At 46.9% G+C, this 21090-nt stretch overlaps 1 protein-coding gene across 5 annotated transcripts in view; it reads right to left on the minus strand.

Moving 5' to 3' along the window:
- Positions 1–11356: 11356 nt before the first annotated feature.
- The window catches only part of TBC1D24 (TBC1 domain family member 24), a 33364-nt gene continuing 23630 nt past the window's right edge, over positions 11357–21090 (minus strand). For all 5 annotated transcript variants that reach the window (XM_075105879.1, XM_075105875.1, XM_075105878.1 and 2 more), the window contains 4 exons: positions 20771–20834; positions 18104–18199; positions 17430–17664; positions 11357–15887 (listed from right to left, as the gene is read on the minus strand). In XM_075105879.1, coding sequence (XP_074961980.1) covers positions 15733–15887; positions 17430–17664; positions 18104–18199; positions 20771–20834 — 550 coding nt within the window. In that variant the 3' untranslated portion in view covers positions 11357–15732. The remainder of the gene's footprint in view (positions 15888–17429; positions 17665–18103; positions 18200–20770; positions 20835–21090) is intronic.

A 21090-nucleotide genomic window follows, 5' to 3' on the forward strand; every position in this document is an offset into this window, starting at 1 on the left:
TCCTCAGGGAAAGGACGATGAAAGGAGAGAACAAAATTCAGTGCAAAACTAGAAAGCAAACGCAATATCAAAGGCAAAAAGCCAGAAACCCAGAGGCAGAACAACCCAAATTGCTGTTCCCACAGCAACTCGCACTCATCCTCCTCACACCGTGAGGCAGGCGCTTACCAGGCTGCCGCCGAATGCACGCACACATTCACTGTGGAGGCTGAGAGTTTGTCATCTCCAGTTTTGCCTTTTAATTTTGGGCTGATTTAACCCTGCTCTGTGTGCGTGTCTGGCGGTATTGCATGGCACTACACCAAATACAACCAAAGGGTCATTTTAGTTTGTCCATTCCCATCCCGAGGAAGGGAGCAGAGAGACGGGCCTTCCAGCGGGTGCAGGCTCTGGGTGCCCCCACCTTTTTGAGGAGCACCTTCTGAGTGGCCTTATGGCAGATGCCTTTCCCACCACCCCAGGACTGTGCGTCCATCTTTGCGTGGCCAAAACATGCCAGAGAGCGATTTAACACACGACTCCAGCTGTCGTCAGCTGCCTTTTGCAAGCAGGAGCCGGCTGCAGGCTATGTGGTGCAGTTTCTCTGACCTGACCCTGGCTGGGTTTCGGCAGGCTGGATCAGCTGTTTGCTAGTGGATCTGTACCCACTCCAAGCTCCTGCTTCTAAACATTGTAGCAGTGCTGGTGGCTTTGCCCATGTCACGAAGCAGGGCTGGAAGGGGTCTGCAAAGACAGCTGGGAGCACCCTGCCCCTCCAGCAGGTCTGGGCATGGAGGTGCTGGCACGGAGGCACGTTGCTGCGGGAGAGGGGTGCTTTGGCAGGGGATGCTCTGGCCACCCAGTCCTCCTGAGGGGATTTGGTGTTAACGTGTTAAAAATGCTCTGTACCTCCCATGACCCCACAGTTTGGCACACAACAAGCCTGGGCAGGCTCTTGGCCAGGGCTGGGGAAGGGGGTCTGAAGGGGTCAGTGGAGATGAGCTGGTGCCAGGACTGGGGATGGGAAAACGAGGGCTGACAGCAGACCCGTCACCCTAAGCCCCCGCAGCAAACACTTGCCAGCAGTGGAGCAAACCTGGCTGGAGCATTTCCTCATTCGGTGTCTCCTGCGATGTCTCGCTGAAATCACATGGCCAGAGTCACAGGGCCCAGGGGGCATCATCCCTCTTTCCCCATGTCCCTGATGTGACACCATCTTCCAAGAGGTCAGGACCCTGGGCGATTTGCAAATGAGGTTTCTCTTGCTCTACTTGGGTCTTAACTGATTTCCATCCTGAGCAGTTAACTCATTCTTATCTGGACACTACCCAGTGCTAGACTTCTTGAGGCAAATTAGGGGCCTCCTACTCTATTCTATTCTATTCTATTCTATTCTATTCTATTCTATTCTATTCTATTCTATTCTATTCTATTCTATTCTATTCTATTCCCTTCTCATCTCTACGTCCATAACTTTCCTGCCCTATATAAAACCTTTTGTCTCCCTCTTTTCCATGCCATGCTTGTGGGCGAATGCAGCTGGGAAATCATCCTTGTTTCTACAGTTTCTTTAGCTCCTGGGGATAGTGCAGAGAAGAGCTGTTCTCTTTTTTTCACCATCCTTTTCCTGACATGCCAGGAGACAAGGAGGAGGAGCTCCTGGTCCTCTCCAGGACCATGCGTTTTGCGTTGGCTGGTCTTCTCCAGCCCTCCCTCCTCAGGGCATCCATGCCTCGACCCCAGCACTCAGCTGGCAGCTGGGATCAGCCAGGGTTTCCCACAAGGAGGTTCTGCCCATGGTTTGAAAATAGCATTTATTTGCTCTGGGTTACCATAGTTACTTGTGGAAGCCTCACAGTGCCACTTCTGCTGCTTGGTTGGGCAATTCTCTCTGACGTGGCACGGCCAGCTAATTTTACTGTCAAATGGACCCATCAAAATTGCAGGAATTTCTTGGGTGCTGGGTGAGCTCTGTGTGGGATGCCCTAGCTGCCCCTCACACCTTTCAGCAGCCCTCTCTTTAAAGTGCTGGAAGCACCTGCAGTGTCATAGCAGATTTTGGGTCCTCGATCACTGGGTTTGCATTGCTAGAAGGAGCTGACGTGGTTTTCCCAGTGCTGAGCCTGTACTTGTGCTACATCTCAGAGCTCTTCAAGACAAATACTGAGAGCCAGCATGGCAAACCTCCCCACTGCAGCCCCACACCTGGTTTCCAGGATGCCAGTCTGCAAACAGGGGACTGGAGCAGCTGATGTGTCTTGGAGAGACTCTTTTGAAGCAATGATGCTTGGTGAGATGGGGATGCAGAGCGCTGCTCTCCTGTGGGCTGGAAGCTGGTAGCAATGGCTCTTCAATCAAAAGTGACCATCAGCTCAGCATGTAAAGCACCACGCATGTTTATGTTACTTTGCACAGGCGATATAGCTTTTCCCCAATGCTGGACCTGTCAGAAGCGAGCTCTGGCAAAGCCGGTGGGAGAGATGCTCGGTGGTATGTGGGGCTGTGCTTCTATGCAGAGACACCCAGAGAGGCGTAAACCCAAAGCGCACGGTAGGCCAGCACTGGAGCCTCCAAACTGCAGGATTTGCCTGCCAGACGCTTGTAGGGGTTGTTGGCATTTGTTGTCTTCCCCACAGCGACGGCAGACAACATCCCACATGGAACTTGCCTGCCCAAGGGTGTTTCCCTGCCAGCTGTGGGAGCCGGCAACCTGGCTGCCCTGCAGGCAGCTGCCTAGGGGACAGCAGGCACTGAGGGTGAGGAGCACATCAGGGGCAGGACATGGCAGGGCAAGGCAAAGCCTGGGGTGCCACACTCTGGCTGTGTAGCCACCTCTTGTTGGGGATGGAGCTGCTGGCAGATACCAAAAACAAGCAACCACAGGGCACCAAGGAAGACAAGCCTGATTTTGGGTCATTGCTTGGCACCACGCTCATTTCTAGGGAGAAAATGGGTTGGTTTCTACCAGGAAAGGTGGGGATAGAGGCTTTCTGCTGCCTGGACAGGAGCTACTTCAAAGCCATATGCCAGGCTGCCTAAATCTGTCCATCATTGGGCTGGGACAGTGCCATGGCTCTACCCCCCCCTCCACAGACCCGCTCCTCCTCCGTGCTACCAGCTCTCCCTCAGCCTGCAGAGCTGGCAGGCAGAGAGGGAAATAAAACCTTAGCTGGCTGGCAGGACATACCGCCTTTCTGCAGAGCTACCGCTGTTGTGTGGCAAGGTGGCTGAGAAAATCGCTGTCTTTCTGCTCTGAGCTGTGCTAGGGCAGGAGCCTCCCCTCCTCTGCCTCCCTGCCTGGCTTGGCTCTCATCAGAGTACCCTGCTACCAATTAGCGAATTAAATCCAATGTCTCTGGCACTTCCCAGGTATTCCTGCATGGCTGCTCTGCTTTTGGCTCCTCCAGCCTCTGCTCCTGCATTTTGATGGAACATCACCTCCAGCATGCTGCTGCTGCTGGCTGGCTGCCGTGTCGGGCTGTGCCGTGCCATGCCGGCCTCTCCGCTGGGCTTCTCAAGCCTATGGACTACATATCAACAACTATAGCTGATATATATATATATATTGATATACTGTGCCTATCAACAACTAGAGATGAGTTTGAGCTGGTGCCGGTAGCAGCCAGCTGGGAACCCCCAAAGCTCCTCTCCTCTGGGGTTCATCGGTCATGGCATACCCCCATTTCCTGCCCTCCTCCTGCACACACTTCTCTGCCGGTCTTGACTAATCCATATAGAAAAGGGTATTTTTGACTGGGTGAAGAAATTTGCCTAAACAGGGTTAGATTGTCCCCAACAACTGTTCTGTGCATGAGTTGGGGTGACCAGTTTTCCTGCAGATGGGTGCTGGCAGCACCCCAGTCTCACTCTGCATGGCCAGGGAGTCCACAGGCACCATGCTCCAGCCCCTGGCAGCCTCTGTTAACTCATGATGGGGCATGAACTCCCCACAGCCTCACCTCCCTGCCCAGCTGTCAGGCAAGTGATGCGGCAGTGGGCTCTGCTTTCCCAGCTGTGACTTTGCTGCCCAGGAGCACCCAAAGCTCCTGTGCCCAGGAGCACAGCACTTGCTGTGGGCAAGGCAAATTAAAGAGCACTTGGTTATCACTTTGTTTTAGCAAAGACAAACTGAAAGGGAGAAGGAACATATTTTCCTTTGCTTTTGTTATTTCCCTCTCAGGCTGTTATTTCCTTGCTTGGTTTGCTGGGAAATGGGAGCTGGCTGCTGAGCCCGGCTGGCTCCAGAGCCACTACCAGGCAAAGTACGAGGCCTTTTTATTTTAAGAGTAATTTTTCTGTTTCCTGGATTTCACATCTCTATTGCAGGCATTTCCTCTCCTACAACACCCGATGCGAAACATTGTGCCAGTAGCGCCAATGCAAAACATTGTGCCAGTAGCGAGAGGACAGTTAGCTAATCATGGGGACGAAGTGCACATCTGCTTATCTGAGCTGCCCAGGGCCCCTCATCGGGGTGGGCGGCCACACGGTACCCGCTGGGCTGTGCCTGCATGCTGGCCATGGAGGCCAGTGCCTGTTTTCCAAAAGCGTGGGTGCCTCACTGGGAATGAGAAAGACCACAATGATGCAGGAAAGGCCTCAGCAGTGGGAGGGAAGAGTTTCTGTTCCTCTTGGGCTGCAAGAAAAGATCACAAAACCACACCATGCAAAATTCATGTCCCGAGGCGGGGTGGGTTGGGCTGAGCTTTCAGGGTCTCCCTGTCCCTGGCTTCATGAGTTGCCTTCTCCTCTAAACTTACAGAGAGAAAGCGCTGGTGCTTGCAGCCAGGATCATACCCAGCCCCTGAAGACTGTATTTTAGAGCCACCTTGCAAGGGAGAGAAGAAAATGCACAAGATTTCCCCATCAGCCTCAGCCCCAAGGCTAGGATTTGCCAGATAGGGGTGTCTGGGCCAGCTCTGTGCATGCCTGCAAAGGGGAGTGAGCAGTGAACATCACCTCCAGCTGCTGCAGCTGGGGGAAGTGGAGGCAAGTGCGGGCAGGACCAGAGCCTGTGGCAGCCTGGGGCTGTCAGCCTTTCTCTGGGGTGCCACAGGCAGGCCTAGGATGGTGCTGGGGTTTTCTCCACCTGTGCTCACTCTCGGCCATGCTGGGCATGGCATCAAACTCCTCCTCTGGAGGAAGCTCCATCATGCCTAGTCAAAGATGGTCTTAATCAGACCACTTTGCCATCCTAGAAAAGAGAAGAGACCACAAAGAAATCCAGGGATCTTCCAAAGGGTCCAATACAAGTTTTCAGCAGAGCAGGGAGCAGGTTGGTTACCTGCAGGTTCCAACTATCCTTCTGTATTTGTATTACAGGTGCACCCCAAGCCTCAGCCAAAGGCAGGATCCAGCCATGCCTCCCACTGTCGGCAGGAGATGCATTGCCCTCAAGGGTGAAATACCCAAGAAAGATGGTATTTGGTAGGAGAAATTACTGTGTACCATGGACATACCTCAGTGCCACCAAAGCAGCAGATCTGGACCATTACTGAAGTTTCCAAAGCCAAGTCCTCTACTTTTTAGTGCTTTTTAGGCTGGCTATCTGTCACAGGCTCAACAGGCATCTCAGGGCTGCAGGGAGATCTTGGATTTGGGCTTTTTATTGGGGGCAGAGGAGCATGACTACATTAACCACCGGGTTTTGAAGAAGATATAGCCATGATGGAAAAGTTCAGTGGATGCAGATGAAAAGGGCAAGAGCGTTTGTGGATGACAAAAGATCACACAGGGATATTGGCTCAGAAAAGGGGAAGAGGTAGAGGACACTCAGTGGAAATATGTTGGGGACACATGAAAACAATCAGTTCCTCTTTTTACCATATCCCATAAGCACAGTACAGAAATTAAAGGGCAGCATATGTGGAACAGATTAAAAAAAGCTGATTATATGTATTTTCTTTACTGTCAGGTTTTGAAATATACTGGCATGGTTCAGAAAGCCAGAGGTAAGGACAGCTGCAACATGAAGCCCAGATGACAACACAGGTAATGAAGCATTGTGCTTTCCAGCATTGCTTGGAGGGTTTTATAAAACCAAGGGTTTTTACAGTGGGAATAAATCCAGCTTTGTGACTCCTTTCTTTTTCTGGAAGAGAGGGAGGGAACATCACCTTTAGTCCCCAATGGAAATCAGGGACATCCAGGAATGAGTGCAGTTCCTGTGGCATCTCCACAGTCTGGCCCCATATGGGATTTACCCTCCCGATCACTCTCTTGTCCCCAGAGGGGAAAAGTGGCCAGATACCCCCTGGCATGTGCTGGGAAAGGAGGACACCTCCCAGCAACATGGGGGGTTAGATTAGATTCCAGCCCCTAAATTAAGGTCAGGGCAGTAAATCTCCAGTGAGGCAAATATCTTGAGCCACAGCTGAGTTTGGTCCCTCCTACATCCTCTTGCCAGGACTCAACATCGCTCCATCCTCACCCCATTCCTTGCACGCAGCTGTCTCCGAGCTGTCTGAGCAGAGGGGAGGGGGGGCATGCACAGTCCTGGGCCTCTCTGAGGGACACATCGTTTCTTCCATAAAGAGATTTTTTCCCACCAGCTGACACAGTCAGGATCACATGGGGCAGCCTGAGCTCAGGAATAGCTCATTATTTAAGAATGCCTGTACGGCTAGATGTGTTAGTAATAATTGCTGATGCACTAGCACCCCGCTCACCCAAGCTCTTGCTCTGTCCTGGCACCCTACTCATCCTCATGGCCCAACCCTCCCCACTTCCATGCTTGCAGAAAAGCTGCCATGTGCCGGAGCAGCCCTGGCAGAGCCTGTGGCACTCAGCTCTTTGCCGTTCGCTCCTCCTCACTGGGAGACGCAGGCAAGGAGCTCCCTGCTGGGGCGGCTAGATAGGGGTTGCAGCCTGATGCTCTGGACCTTGCCAGGGAGCTCCTGGGGACCGCATGGTCTAAACTCAGCTGCATGCCCCTCTGCAGGAAAGGCAACGAGAAACGTTTGTGATTCGGACAGATTTTTGGCCCCCAGGGGCTTTCAAGACAGATCCCTTCTGTGATTGTTTCAGTGACTGTGAGCAACCTGCAGCGGGGAAGATTTGTTTGAGCTAAGGTCCTTCAAAGAAAACACTGGGGGTTATTTGAGGCCAGGGCAGAGCCATTGCTCAGAGGATATCAGCTGGCTCCAGGCTTCAGGTGGGGCCTGCTGGACAATCCCTAGTCATGCAGCCCTGGGAGAGGGGAGACCTTGCAGTCCCACCCTGAGGTGGTCCAAGACCCCACGCCCAATGGCAGGAGGGGCAGAGCTGGTTCTAGGGCCTTGGTGTGACCCGGGGTGTGGGGAAGGTGTTGCTGCAGCAGTGCCCAGGGCCACGGGGAGCTTGCTACTGAAGAGGTCTGCTCCTGCTTTGCCAAGAGTGGTGTGTTTCTGCAAAAACACTGTCCTGAACTTCAGAACTTTCTAATTCTCCCTCTTTCCTGTGCTTGCAGCACAATTCCTTTGCCCTGGAGGTGGTTGTTCATCATGTGCCTTTAACCAGGCCCAGCAAAGCGGCTGGACTTCACCTCCCTGTGCTTCTGAAAACCTCCCAGGCTGGAGGCACAGGAACCCTGGAAAGGAAGAAGACTTTGTGCAGCCATCTCCCAGTCTCGTTTAACCTCTGCAAGTTCTTCCGGTTAGCAGGGTGCAGCTTAAATATTAAGCCCTTAAACACATCCTTTGCCTCAAAAAAAAAACAACAGTGTAAAGGCAGGACAGGAATTGGCTAGTATGGATGGTCATGAGAGTGTATCCTTGCCATGTGTACAAGGAAACACAGATCCAGCCCCTGCAAGTAGGTTCTGGCTGCACAAGAGACAGATCACGGCAGAGGTCATGAGACACAATGCAGGCCAAAGCCTTCCGCTTGGAGCTTGTTTATGCCAGTTTATGGACCAAGAGCCTGCCCTTCCCTTTTCTTTTGGGAGCCCTGGACCCTCTTCTTTGGAAACAGCTCTCTAGGGCTGCCCGTAAGTCAGGGCAGGCACCAGCTGGAGGTTGCTCTGAGCCAGGGAATGGGCTGGAGCGAACACCTGCTCCCAACAGCCAAAGCAGCAGCACATCTACCCTCGCCAATACAGGCTAGAAATTCTCTCCAAGGTGCCAGCCTGAGCTAGAGGCAGCTCCAAAACTGCCAGAGGGTTGAGCACCAGGTAGGCAGCTATCTGGAAAGAGAGGTGCTTTGACTCCTCCTTGGAAACCTTTGCACTTGCCCCTACCTCAACCCCCAAGGCCGTGTTGAACACACGTTAATCAAATTTCCTCTGCTAGTCAGTTATTCCTCCTGTGGTTTTCCACTTCTGCAATTGCAAAAATCTGTACCTGATTACATCATTTCTCATTAGGGAAGGAAGCTGTCCCAAGAAGACCTACACCCTCTGAAATGCTGAGAGTTACAGTTGAGTAGAACCCTGCAGTCCTTGAAGATAAGCTGCTCCCTCCAGAATCAACAGTTCACAAGTGAGGAACAAACCCAGATGTACAACCTACGGCGTGGCTGCAAGTGAAGCTGTAACTTTGAACTCAAAATTTCAGTCCTAAGCCTCCCTTGAACAAAACTGGAAAAGTTGTTGCTTTGCAGGATTCACAGAGAGCAACAAACCTCGTTCTATTTGTGGTCTTTGTTGGGCTTGAATTCAGAGCCTGAACAAGATGAGTCCACCAAAGCACGGCATACTCAGACCTCTGCAGAAGATAAGCAATGCAGAAGCCCACGTGCAGTGGTTCCTGAAAGGGACTGGCTGCCTGAAGCAATCCTTGCAGCACAGCAGAGAGCTTCGCAGTGCGAGGGGGCAAAAGTGGGTCTTCACATTATCCCCAAGGGCTTTAAAGCAGCATGATTTCACACCACAAGGCAGAATATTTGAGGAAGAGAAACAGACTGTGCCCCAGCTACTGCGAACGGGAGAGTGCTGGTCGCAGCCAGCTGGCCCTGCTGCACTGGTGGAGCCAATGCTGGCGCTGCTCTGTCTGCAATCCTCGCAGGTCAAAAACATGGACTCCCAGTCGCTTATGGCACGAAGGATCCAGCATCACATGGGCTGGGAGGTCAAAGCACTGATCACTGGCTTGCTGGACTTGCACTCTTCTCTACAGGTTTTCAAAGCTGCCTCCTTCACCTTGTGCCTGCAAGAGATCAGGAGGCCAAGTCCAGTCAGAAACCCTGCCAAGCAATGGCAGATGGAGGGCACCAGCCCTCAACTTTGGAGGACAACTTAACCACAAAAAGGGAGGTGACCCACCAAGCAAGCAATGAACTGAAGCTGTGTCAGCAATGGGGAGGTGTGTATCCAGGTTCAGGGACAGTGTAGACAGCCCTAGTGCCTTATCTACATTTGTACAAGTGAAGCCAGCACCAGGCTAGCAAAACAGGAGCTGAATGCTCTCAAATATCGTCCAGCTAAAGTCTGGATCCAGTTCCACTGAGCAGCCGTTTGAGTAATTTGAAAACAGTCAGAAGCAGCCTACGACACCAAAGCACAGCCAAGGAGTCGAGCCATAACCCTCTCAGCTTTTCATGCAGAGACTCTGCAACCCAAAACAGCGCTTGGGAAGAGCGACAGCAAGGCAGGTCTGGAAACACTCAACGGGGTGCTTTAAAAGGTAGTAAAACCTTTACGTTTGCTGCCAGAAGCAGTCTTGTACCAACAGCTGGTTACAAAACATCTCCCAAGGAAGGAGATATCCATGTCACACTTACAGAAAAGGCTGTGCATAGAAAATCTGGAAAAAAAGGCACAACTAACAAGCATCGTGCTCTTCTCTTACCGCGGCACCATGGCAAGACAGAGGGCAGCCTTCCTTTACCAGAAATTAAGGCTCCTCCATCTTACTATTAGCTACCAGCCCTGTGAGACATCACCCATAACTTTCCCATCACCAAGCCTGCCAGGCATGATATAGAGCTCCCACTAGATGCAATTGAGCATACAATTTTCCTTTCAGGTCCTCAGTCACATAGTTTAAAGTAGCTGTAAGGTTCAAAAGCAGAAGCCTGCATTGCTGAGCTCCTCAAGATCCCTCAGACTCCTCAAGATTTCTGCTACTGAGCACCTTTGTTATTAAGGACTTTAAAGGCGTTGCAAAATTGTGATTTATGGTATTTAATGCTAAGCTTACTTTGGAAATCAAGTGAAGAAAGCCTATTCATACCACTTTTCCCTAGTCCCACCTCTTTTAAAAAAAGAAGTACTCAGCCTGATATTGTCTACTAAACTGAGACTCTTGGCTTGCAAGGATGGATTTATTTGTAATGGGGGGAGAAAGCAGCTGACAAACAGGTGAAGGGGAACCTCTAGTGGCCACAGGTTTTCTTTGCAGCAAACCCTCACGGCAGTGCAGTGAGCTGGCATGAAAATAATCCATGAATTGTTTCTGCAAGCTCAGCAGTCCCTTTCCCACATCGCATTGCCTTAGACCACAGCTAGGCCCTTGGAAACACCCACGTACAGCAGCACAGGAGGCCCCTGTGTTGTGTATGAGGTGTATATGTTGCATTTTGGGTTTGATTTTTTTTCCCCTCCTGCCTGCCAGGAGTTTCACTCAAACCCCAAGAATTTAGTGGAATTTCACTGGAAACTCAAACAGCTTTTTTACGTCACCAGTCATTGCCTGCAGGGAGTTTCCAAAGGCATTTTGCACAAAGGATCTTGATATGCCCCGACTATACCAAGAAGTTCCTGTAGTTCCCACCCAGTCTTACATTTAAAATTTCAAGCATTGGCAAAAACTAGGCTTAAGTATCAGGAATATTTGTTTAAACCAGTGCTGCTAACTAGAAACGCTCCTTTTGACCATGACAAAAAGCACCTGCTATTATCAGGGACACACACAGGGAAGAGATCCAGGTTAAAACCAAGCCATCAAGAGGAAAATACGTTTTAAACAAGCAGTTCCCTGACCTGCCTGCTGCCAAGTCATGTTTGTGCTGGCACATGGAAGACACAGCCTTTAGGGAGAGCAGCGCTGACCTACAGTGGCTGCAGGACTGTAGCTGAGTCAATGACAGCATTTACATGCAGAGGATGCAACAGCACCATTGGTCTGATCTACAACTTAAAGGTGTTGGCAGCCAGAAGACACCTCTAAGCTACATTTTAAACCCAGCCTGGGCTAGGGCAAAACACACTCTCTAGTCCCACCAAATGTAAGAAGGATCATTTCAGAATTTGCCAGTCTAAGGTTTTTTATAGTCAGTTTTGGCACCTGATCGCAGTAGAAGCATTGTGAGATCTCCTAAAATGGTCAGGAACTGTGTAATGGTTTCACTGGCATGAAGTGTTCCTGGGAGAGAACACATGCTCCAAGGTTTATTTCTCAGTTTCAGCATGCCATTTTCTATGAGATCTACAGGAAGGAAAATAACTGAATGAAGGGCAAAGTTGCCTCCACAGTCGAACACCTTTAATACAATCCAAGATTCTGCACAGTGACAAAAATACCATCAATGTAGGGCAGCTATTCCAATGATAGGGTAGAAAACCAATTCAGCAGCACACCACCACTCATCTGAAGAAAATCATCACCCCAAATAATATGCACACTCATCTCAACTATGAATAGTCTGAAATCCATGACAGAGAGCTGGCAGAAAGGCATCTCAATGTTAACAGGCGGGTGCCCAAGCCTCTGATCTGTCCAACAACCGTACTCCAGGTGTCAGTAGCAGGAGCTGAGATCTTCCAGTGCCATGGCTGCAGGCGAGCTCTTGGTCCCCGCTGGCTGCGACATCCGTGTTGCTATTGTGACTGTGTGGTCAGTGGGCAGAGGAGCTCACTCCCATCAAAACGAGGATGGATTTCCAAGGACAAAGTACACAATTTCAGTGCATACACACAAACAGAAGTTGATCGATGTGTCAACCCTCTGTGGCTAAACACAAATCTCTGCCGGCATGAAGTTTAACTCTTTAAAGAACAGTACCGCCCACCCCTCCAATTTGTCTTCAGTTATCTCAACACAGAGAAAATGGGAGTTATTTCCCTTCCCTTTGTTAACTGGCCTCTATTAATAAAAGGCTGATTAATGTGCTTCATCAGAAAAGGCAGTGTGTCAAAGTGCATGATCTGTAGGAATGACAGCTTTTCAGTCAGTGAAAGTCTGTCCAGCCTGGCTAATAGCTCGAAACAGTTCCTGTGGCCTGGAAACAGCTCAGATGCCATTTACAATAAATTCAAGTTTCTGATATCAGGAGTTTCTAGATTTTTCCTGCCTTCAAGAGAATATTACAAAGCAAAAAAGGCTTCTCCGGAAAGCAAGTAACGCTCTTGAACAACTGTGTTAGCTGACACCCAGCCTTCAGCTCTCCAGCTCCAAATGGAACAGCTAATCAAGTAACACTGGCACCCTTGCTGTCACTGCTGCCAGCGGGACTACAAACAAGGACTACAAATGTCATCAACAGTTGTTGTTACCTGACCAAAGCACTTCAAAGCTGGGGTACGTCAGATACTGTTAACTTTCTGATAAGGCGCCCATTGTAGTCACTGTCTTAAAAAACAGTCTGTGGTCTCCACCTCAGGAATTTTGCATGCAACACAAACTGTTGGCTCAATTACCTGAACATTGATATACACTTGGCCAGCGACAACCATTAACTACACAGACAAAAAAATATGCCTCTTGGCTACTGGAAAGAAAACAAAGTCACAATGCCACTCCTTTATGGTGTCTCACAACCATAAGGAGAATTACACACGAGGATTTGCACAAGAAAAGGAACATTCATCTTTAGTGAACAAAAGGATTGTGTGAAGATGACACAGCATTGTACAATTCCTCTTGCTAGATTATTGCAGCCTCTTGCTCATTCAGGCTATCCAAATTTAAAACACACATACTAGTCCTGCAGGATGCCTGCAGCATATTAAACTAAAACCATCCCTTCGATGTGCAGCAAGATTGATGAATAGGAACAGCCAGCAGCAGGAGGATCACCTGTTAACTCTTTTATCCCCCGCTGTGATTTGTGAACTCATACAGGTCATCACTCAAATTGCTCTGGGCATACTGTGCGCTCCAAACACACCCACCCCAGTTCCAAATGGATAGACACAGAGCAGCTGTGAGACACTGCCAGACACCCAGCATAACCTACCTCTAGTCCCATGCAAAAGACTAGTTGGCCATCTAGATAAGCTACCAAAAAGAGGTCTTTTGTGGACCTTCACTGCCTGGGGGGTGGTTTGTCAGGAGTTGTACTCAACTGGCAAAAGGGAAGCTGGGCTGAGACCTGTAATTGACTTTTGAAAGAGACTCAGATACCTAAACCTCACTGATTTTCAGTACTGCTCCTTGGATTCTCACGCTAATATATTATGATGAATTTCTGAGCAACTGTGAGTTATTTCTGATTTCAAACACCCAAATCCCAGTGCACTAAGAACAGACCAGGGAAAGGAATAGCGTTTCTTAGATACGGCTTAAGACATGGTATAGTACTCAGGTTTCGCTGACACAGCTGCATCCGGCAGGGATGGGGAGTGAGAAAATCGCATCACCACTGCCAGCTGCAAGAAAGGTTTTATCTGCAAAACCTATTAATTTTGAGTGTAATAAAGCCCCACAAATCCTGCCAACACACAGCTCAAGGGAACTTCTGACAACTTAACAAGCTGAAAATGAATGCTATTGTGGTTTTTTTTGTTTGTGTCCCACCCCACCTGGCACCTCAGACAAGCTCAAAAGAGCGAAGGTATGGACAAAACTGAAATCCCACCTACACTTAAGAGAACCTGCTAAACAGGATACACTTTCTGAGTGATTTCTTTTGTTTGAGAAAGCCTGTGGGATACTAGCAAGTGCAAAGTAATATAGCTAGCTTTGGAAAAAAAATAGAAGGCAGCATCAGCCAGTATTTGTAAAAAGCCAGATATTAATGTTTGAGTTCTTCCCTGTCAAAATACATAAGTGAATTATATCTCCCCTTCCAGTTCCATCAAGCTTATGGTAAACCTATGAAAAGATAGCTGGATGGAACTCACTGAGTGGGAAGTGGGAAAAGACAGACAGGCCCAGTGCTGACTCTCAAACAGGGTGAAATAATCTAACAGCAAATATAAGTCGTGCAAAAGATGTCTTAAGCTGTTGTATATGCAGCCTAATATTTCAAAGAGTTATTTTGACAAAAATTCCAAATGGCACCTTAAGAAGCAAATGACATTTTTGCCAAGTTTGTTCATGTACTTTGCAAGAGGCAACACTTTACTGAGACACATGGTATTTTCATTATGGCAAGCTAAACAAGCCAACATTACCAACAATACTCACCCGTGACCTCTGAATATTAACATGACCCTGTCCAACCCAGCTGAGAGTCTATCACTATAAAATTTCATTTTTATCTTCTAACGAACTTCAAGTTTATGTAGTAATAACATTTCCTCACTCTAAAGCAATTTTTTAGATAGCTGAAAAAACCAGCAATTCCTCTTTCCCTTCATTTTACTTGTTGTGATAAATCTTCTTACTAGCAGATCATCCACTGAAGCTTTGAGAGCAACCTGTCATATGCTCCGGACTATCCATCGATATTTATGTACTTTTTCTTCATGTGGGAGAAGTTCTACAGCAGCTCCTGCAAGTTTTAGGTAAAGACACTGGGCAACTGCTTCCAGACATCACGTGCCAGAGTTTGCAGAGAACTGTAAGAATTCCCAGGAATGAGCAAAAGCCTCTGTGTGTCATCCAAACCCTACCTGAACACTGTTGGCAAAAAAGTGTTACCTTTTTCAGGATCTCATCACTGGGAAGACTCGTGATATGGAGGAACAGTGTCACCTAGAATTCTCCTGGGAAACTTGTCCACTCCCAGAATATTACCCAGAAGATTTCCCTCCCACCTCTCTTCATTTATTTGTGGGGAGAGCATTAACCTTCTGTATCGCAATGTCTAATTCCCCAAACATGTAGTGATATCAGCACAGTTATTCTCAGATTTAAAGCTCCATTTCAGCTTCCAGGAAAGATGAAGAAAAGGAAGTTTCTGAGCACTGCATATATGCTCTGGCTTTCAGCTGCCTGAAACATGAGTTGGTTTTAAGTCATTATACTGATATGGAATAGGAATGTAAACAAAATCAGGCCTCTGAGACACCGTTGTCCAGTCTGGATGCCTTTCTCAGAGGCAGACTCCTCAAACAGATGCAACTGGAATGTGTCAAGGGTTCAGGTACAAGGAGAAGGATAATTAACAATCATGGTTCTTGTGCAAACTGAGGGCTTTCATAACCTATGAAATGCTACTGATTTGTCTGCACAATGTCTGCTTATAGTAGGACAACGATTTTATGAACTACTGTTCTACGTCAAACCTGAGGTCAATGTTCCCTGCGAGCAGACATTTAATATTACTGGCTGAAGCCAGATACTGCTGCCAGCGGCACGCAACTACCACTACACCTCAGCCAGCTCTGTGTCTCTGAGGAATTGCATCAAACTGCAAACCTATCCTGTGATATGGACTTGTATCCATTTATGATGGTTTGAAATCATGACATTTTCATTTTTACCTGATAACAGGACCTGAATCCAGATCTCTAGAGGTAAAGAGCTATGGAGTTAATCATATACATTACTTCATCTTGACCTGTCTTAAAATAAAAGTAAACAACTAAGCCCTGCATTCAAGTGCACCACTTAGTAATTACTAAAAAACACCAAGCCCAGTAGAAATTACGTTCTAACTTGGCTTCTGCATTAGAGTTTGCCTTGGGGATCCTAGGACAACTGAAAAATTAGTTGATTAATGATAGTCATGTCAACCATTCATGGTGTCTCTGAAGCCCCACACCTCCAAGACAGAGATCTGGAAGCTTTCAGAGCACAATGGCTGATTATTGAAAGTATTGCAGTGGCTGGTTCTTCCATGGTTCAGATCTGCGTCGAGGTAAAGAGCCTGGCCATCACCACCACCTGTGAAGAGACAAAGACAAGCAATAAGGGTGTCTCTGCATTTCATAAGCAGTAAGGGTGTTTCTGCATTTCTTAGCATGGGACACCGCTATTAAAAAAAACCCCAAACCCCCCAAACCAAACCACCCCCACCCCCCCAAAACAAAAACCCCAAAGAACAAAAAGGGCTGAAGTGCTTTTCTCATGGGAACAACTGACAACTGGAAACCCTAAGTGATATCTGCTTTCTGTCTTCAGGTGTAACAGAGTATGATCAAAAGCATACCTTTTAAATGACACTATCAGAACTGGATTATTTTTTTGTAATTTAAAACAAACAAACAAAAACCCCAGATAGTAATGCCAGTCAGTAAGAACAAGAAGCCTGACTCAAATGCAGGTATTTCAGACTTCTTTTTCAGTACTGGAGGATTTTGGAAGGTACCAACTGCATGTTTTCCCTCCAGTAAAGGAAAAACAAAGAATTCTGTTAGCACTCAAAAATCAAAGCTGGGAGAAGAGCAAGATCAGTAAGTAACAGCACTGCCTAGGTCTTCTAAATCATTATGAAACTTGTCAGAGTTAAAGGCATTTTGATTATCTGTGGGTCTATGTCAAGATTCACAGACCATACAGTCAGAGAATGCAGTGAAATTAAATAAATTTAGACAGAAATACGTTAGGAAAATAAAAAGGAAGATTCCCCATTGCTTATTGGGCAATTGTCTGAGAATAGCTACCGAAAACACCAGAAGAATCAAAAGGGTGGAAATTCTGGTCTACAGCTGGGATTGTGTACAACATTCATTTCTATCTGCTACCCAAGCTTGTATTTCTTACTCCCACCCATAGCGTAATATATGGTAATATATGGACTCTCTTATCCAAGGCTGACCCGAAGAGCTGGTGGGATAGATGCTCAACAGTAAAGATCTCTGAAACATCTGTGATACATCGTTAACAGTGATTTCTAATTCAGTTACACATGCACTGAAGCTCTTACCAGCCTATCTGCTGATTAGAGCACATGCCGCTATGTGGGAAATCAACCAGCACTTGATATTACAGAGGAAATCACCAGGCTAGTTGCCCTCCTAACAAGTGTCAGGTAAAGCTTTTTGGGAAAGGGACAACTACGATTTTATACCCGTTCCTTGTAAATCCCATTTAGGTGACAACTTTACCAAGCAGGCTTTTGCCAAAGTCAGCAGCACCACAGATCCAGTAAAAATCCAGAAGAATTATCATGTTTTATAGTTTACCCTGTGTTTCAAAAGCCTCGGTGCAAAGTGAGTTCCTCTTCAAGAACTGTTTCTTGTCATGAATTAGCCAGTATGAAGTTATGGCTGTGCTTAAAGCTATGAGTTACTGTCTTACTCTAAAATGCTCGATGCGCAAGTTTTCCCACAGAAAATTTTTGTTGGTTAATAATATCAGGTTTTGGCCGCTTTTATCTCTAACTGTAGTGATACTGAAATGTATATATGGTAAATATAGGTGATTTATCTAAAGCAGATAGGAAGAGCTAGTAGGATATATGCTCAAATTCTCACGGTGACTTACCTATAATGATGCATTCGCTGCTGCCAGCCATGAACATGGAGGCTGTTTTGGAAGGCAAGTTGAAGTGCCGAGCCGATAAGAAGGGAGAAAGGCGATCTGAGGGGTCTGATGGGACACTGCTGGAAGCCAGGGTGCTGGAAGCCAGCGAGGCATCATTTTCTGGCTCTGAACCAGTTGTGGCCAGCTCTGGGTGTTTTATGATCACCCACTCGTAGCGTTCCACTTCTGGCTGCAGCTGCATGGGGGCCAAGAGCAAAGCTTTAGTTACTGCACATGCACTACACACAGAGTTCTGCACAGCAAAAAACACTGAAGCCCCTCAGATTCCACCTGCACGATTAGCAGTAAAGATTGGATCACACTGTCTTTTAGGCCAGATGTTATTTTCTTTCCTTACATTTTTGGGGTTTTTTTAGGTGATTGAAGAAATGATGCAGTGTTTTGAGTTACCTTATTACACCTTTTAAGAAAATATTCTGTGCAAGGGGAGAAAAATAGTTACCACAAAAACCGAAAAGTAAAATTTTCTCCTTCGTACTAAGAGTTCAGTAGACTTTATAAACTAGGAGGGCATATAAATCCAGCCTCTTCAAGTGGAAGGGAAGTAAGAGTTACTCACACCAGTACAGCAGTTCTGCCTTGCTACTGGGTAGCAACAACAAAATTTTACTCACCCTAAATACAAAGCACTCCCCAGTTCCAAAGAAACTCAGCTTGTTCCCTCCTCGTCTGCGCTCGCTCCAGTCAGTTGACAGATAAGCACCACAGACCTAGCACAAACAGCACCGTCAGGAGTCTTTCCATTGAAGAAGTGTGTTAAACCAATTGATACCAATGTTTCAGAGTCCAGAAATGAAGGTTTTATTTTAGTTTGATTTTCAAAATCTATATATCAGTGGATTAAGGCAGCAGGAGTACTTATATCTAAAGATAGATTTAAACTGCTTTAATCCACTGGTGGTGGGTACCCTTAAATCCTAAGAGTTTCATAAATTATTTCACACTGATGAGGCCTTAAAGGAGAAATAACCCCCCAGGCACCAAGACACAAATCACTCCAAACTTGTAGAGCCTGTCTTCCTCTTCCTCATTTTGGCATCCAAAGCAACAATATTGTCAAGTTACAGTATGGGCAGTTCTGCCTGAACATTTTCTGGTCATAAACAGTAGCCTTGGTAGCTTTCTCCACTTCAAACTGTAGGTTAAAACCAGCTTAGCTAAGCCAACGCTGATCTAGCTCAGTTATTTAAAGCAGCCTATTCAAACAGCATGGTGTTCACTAGTTTCCAATAAAGCAAAACAGCTTTAGAGGGCTGACCTTTTCCGTGGAGTCTTTTGTTTGCACTAGAAGAATTTCTCACTACCAGCAATAAGCATCACTGCCAAGTGGACACAGACCAAACAATGAAGTTCTAAGAATGGGATGAAAGCAACCCTGCATTTTTTTTTCTAGCAACTCTGGTTAAACAGAATTGTTCTAGGTACGGTTGCTGTTTAGCCTCCACCAGCATTACAAGCAGAGCTCCAAGGACAAAATTACTGAAGAGCAGTTTTTTAATATAGATAAAATGTGTGCATAAACAAAAAGATGGCCCAGAACTCTGATCTGATATGCCTGAAGTACATGAGAGCCAGAAAATCAGCAGTCAAATTTTCTTTTTTCTAAAACATAGCTATAGACATATGAATAAAGGATGAACGTAACTCTCTGCGGAAAACTAAAACCCACAACCACCAAAGAAAAAAGCCCATATTTTTATCCTATTTTCTTGTTTGATGCTTTTTTTTTTTTTTGAACATAAGCAGAAATATAAGCCTGCAGGCTGCAATAATAGCTTAACGTTATACACAGAATATTTAGAAGTAATGTACAGCGGTGCAAACAACCAACGCTCATTACAGGAAGCACCTGTGTGCCCTCCTTAGGAGGTTCTGGGAAGCTTTCTTGTTTTATGCATTTTTTTAAACAAGCATGAGGTGAAGCTAATGTTTCTGTTTTCACGTTGTGTTGTCCAATATTGTCACACACAGTAGCGCAGAGAAGCAACGCTCATTAGATAAGGCACCTGTGTGCCCCCCTCCTCAGGTTCTCAGAGCTTTCTTGGTTTATTTTTTATTTTTTTAAACAAATAAGATGAAGCTAAAGCTTTTCTTTCCACATTATGTAGTCCAATATTATTAACATTATTTAAATTCTGCTACTTTCTCTCTTCATATCCTGGGGAAAATGAAGATATCTTCTGTTAATCATGGATTTCTTAAGACAATTCCCCAGACTCCCTCCGATTCTGCAATTAAGAGAGTCTGTTCAAGAGCTCAATGAGTTACTCTAGCCCATCATCCCACATTACTTATAAGAAAAAGAATAGCTGACCAAGACCTAGTTTTCAAGATTTACCCAAAAATGCACAGTCCCATAATCAACAAATGAAACCATTTAAAGCATACATTTGTCAGGGACTAGAAACTTGTCTCAACATTGCTGACAGACAAGTTTCACTACTAAAAGCCTGATCACTACGGCAGCTGGACGGAACAGTTTAATCACCAAGGTTGACCCCGCAGGAATGTGCGCCCCGTTATCTCCGAGTACTCGTCCTCCACGCATACGCCTGGGCCCAAGGCCGACTGGCAACATATGGGGAGGGGCTTGGACCCTCCAGAACTTTCAAGCACCTTCTAGCAACAGTACTGGGCATGTGCCCCACCACCGAGCGGGAGGCAGGGGTATGCAGAACAGTTACTGACTATGCAAGGGAGCAACCTTATAAAAGGGGAAACCAGTAGAGACGACGGGGGGTGCGTTCTGGAACATCTCCCCCTCCACTGGCTTCAAAGATGCATCGGACAGCCAGACTCCTCACCTGGACCGGACAGACTGCTGCAGATCAGTGGTGATAACTATCGTAACAGTCCCACTTTCTCCCTCCCTCTCCTTCCCTTTTTCACCTTTTTTCCCCTCTTTCTTTGCTTTTCTCTCCTGTATCTATTTCTGGCCAAATAAAGCAACTTGGCACTTGATTCCATTTTGAGTCTTAATTCTGAGAATGTAAAAGGAACCTCGTCATGATAAAACATTGGAGTTAATCAGAAGTTAACCCCAGCCACCCCCAACCTCCCAGAATTATCTGAGGTCGGTTGGAAAGCAAGGGGGTTTAACCTCTGCCAAACTGTTCAACCCAACAGTGGATGATGACAACATTGTTAAAAGACCAAAACAAAACCCCAAGCAATTTCAGGTCCCTTGCTTCTTCATTTTATTGTGAACAGTTGTGTGTTGCAATACAGCATTACATAACTGCCTAAATCTAATTTAATCTGTTGCCTTTCAACCCGCTCACCTCTTTTGCTGTGGTCTTGATGAGGAGAAGAGTTGGTTCGTGCCCCTCACTGTGAGAATAGAACCTGAAATGCAGAGCACACAAAAATGAGCACTCGACTACCACCAACTGCAGTTCTTTTCCTCCCTTAACATCAGGCACCACCACCACCTCCAACTGACGGCATGGGAAAAAAGACATCTGAAGACTAAGCATATTGCTGCAAATGCTTTCTACAGTCTATTGTAGTCTTATTAGCATTGAGTGTAAACAAATATTATCAAGCAGTTGTTCTCTACTCAGTTCTCTGTACAGTTGTTTATGCCCCTGCAGAATAACTA

The sequence above is a fragment of the Phalacrocorax aristotelis genome, chromosome 10, assembly GCF_949628215.1.
Source record: "Phalacrocorax aristotelis chromosome 10, bGulAri2.1, whole genome shotgun sequence".
In the NCBI taxonomy this organism is placed as follows: domain Eukaryota; kingdom Metazoa; phylum Chordata; class Aves; order Suliformes; family Phalacrocoracidae; genus Phalacrocorax; species Phalacrocorax aristotelis.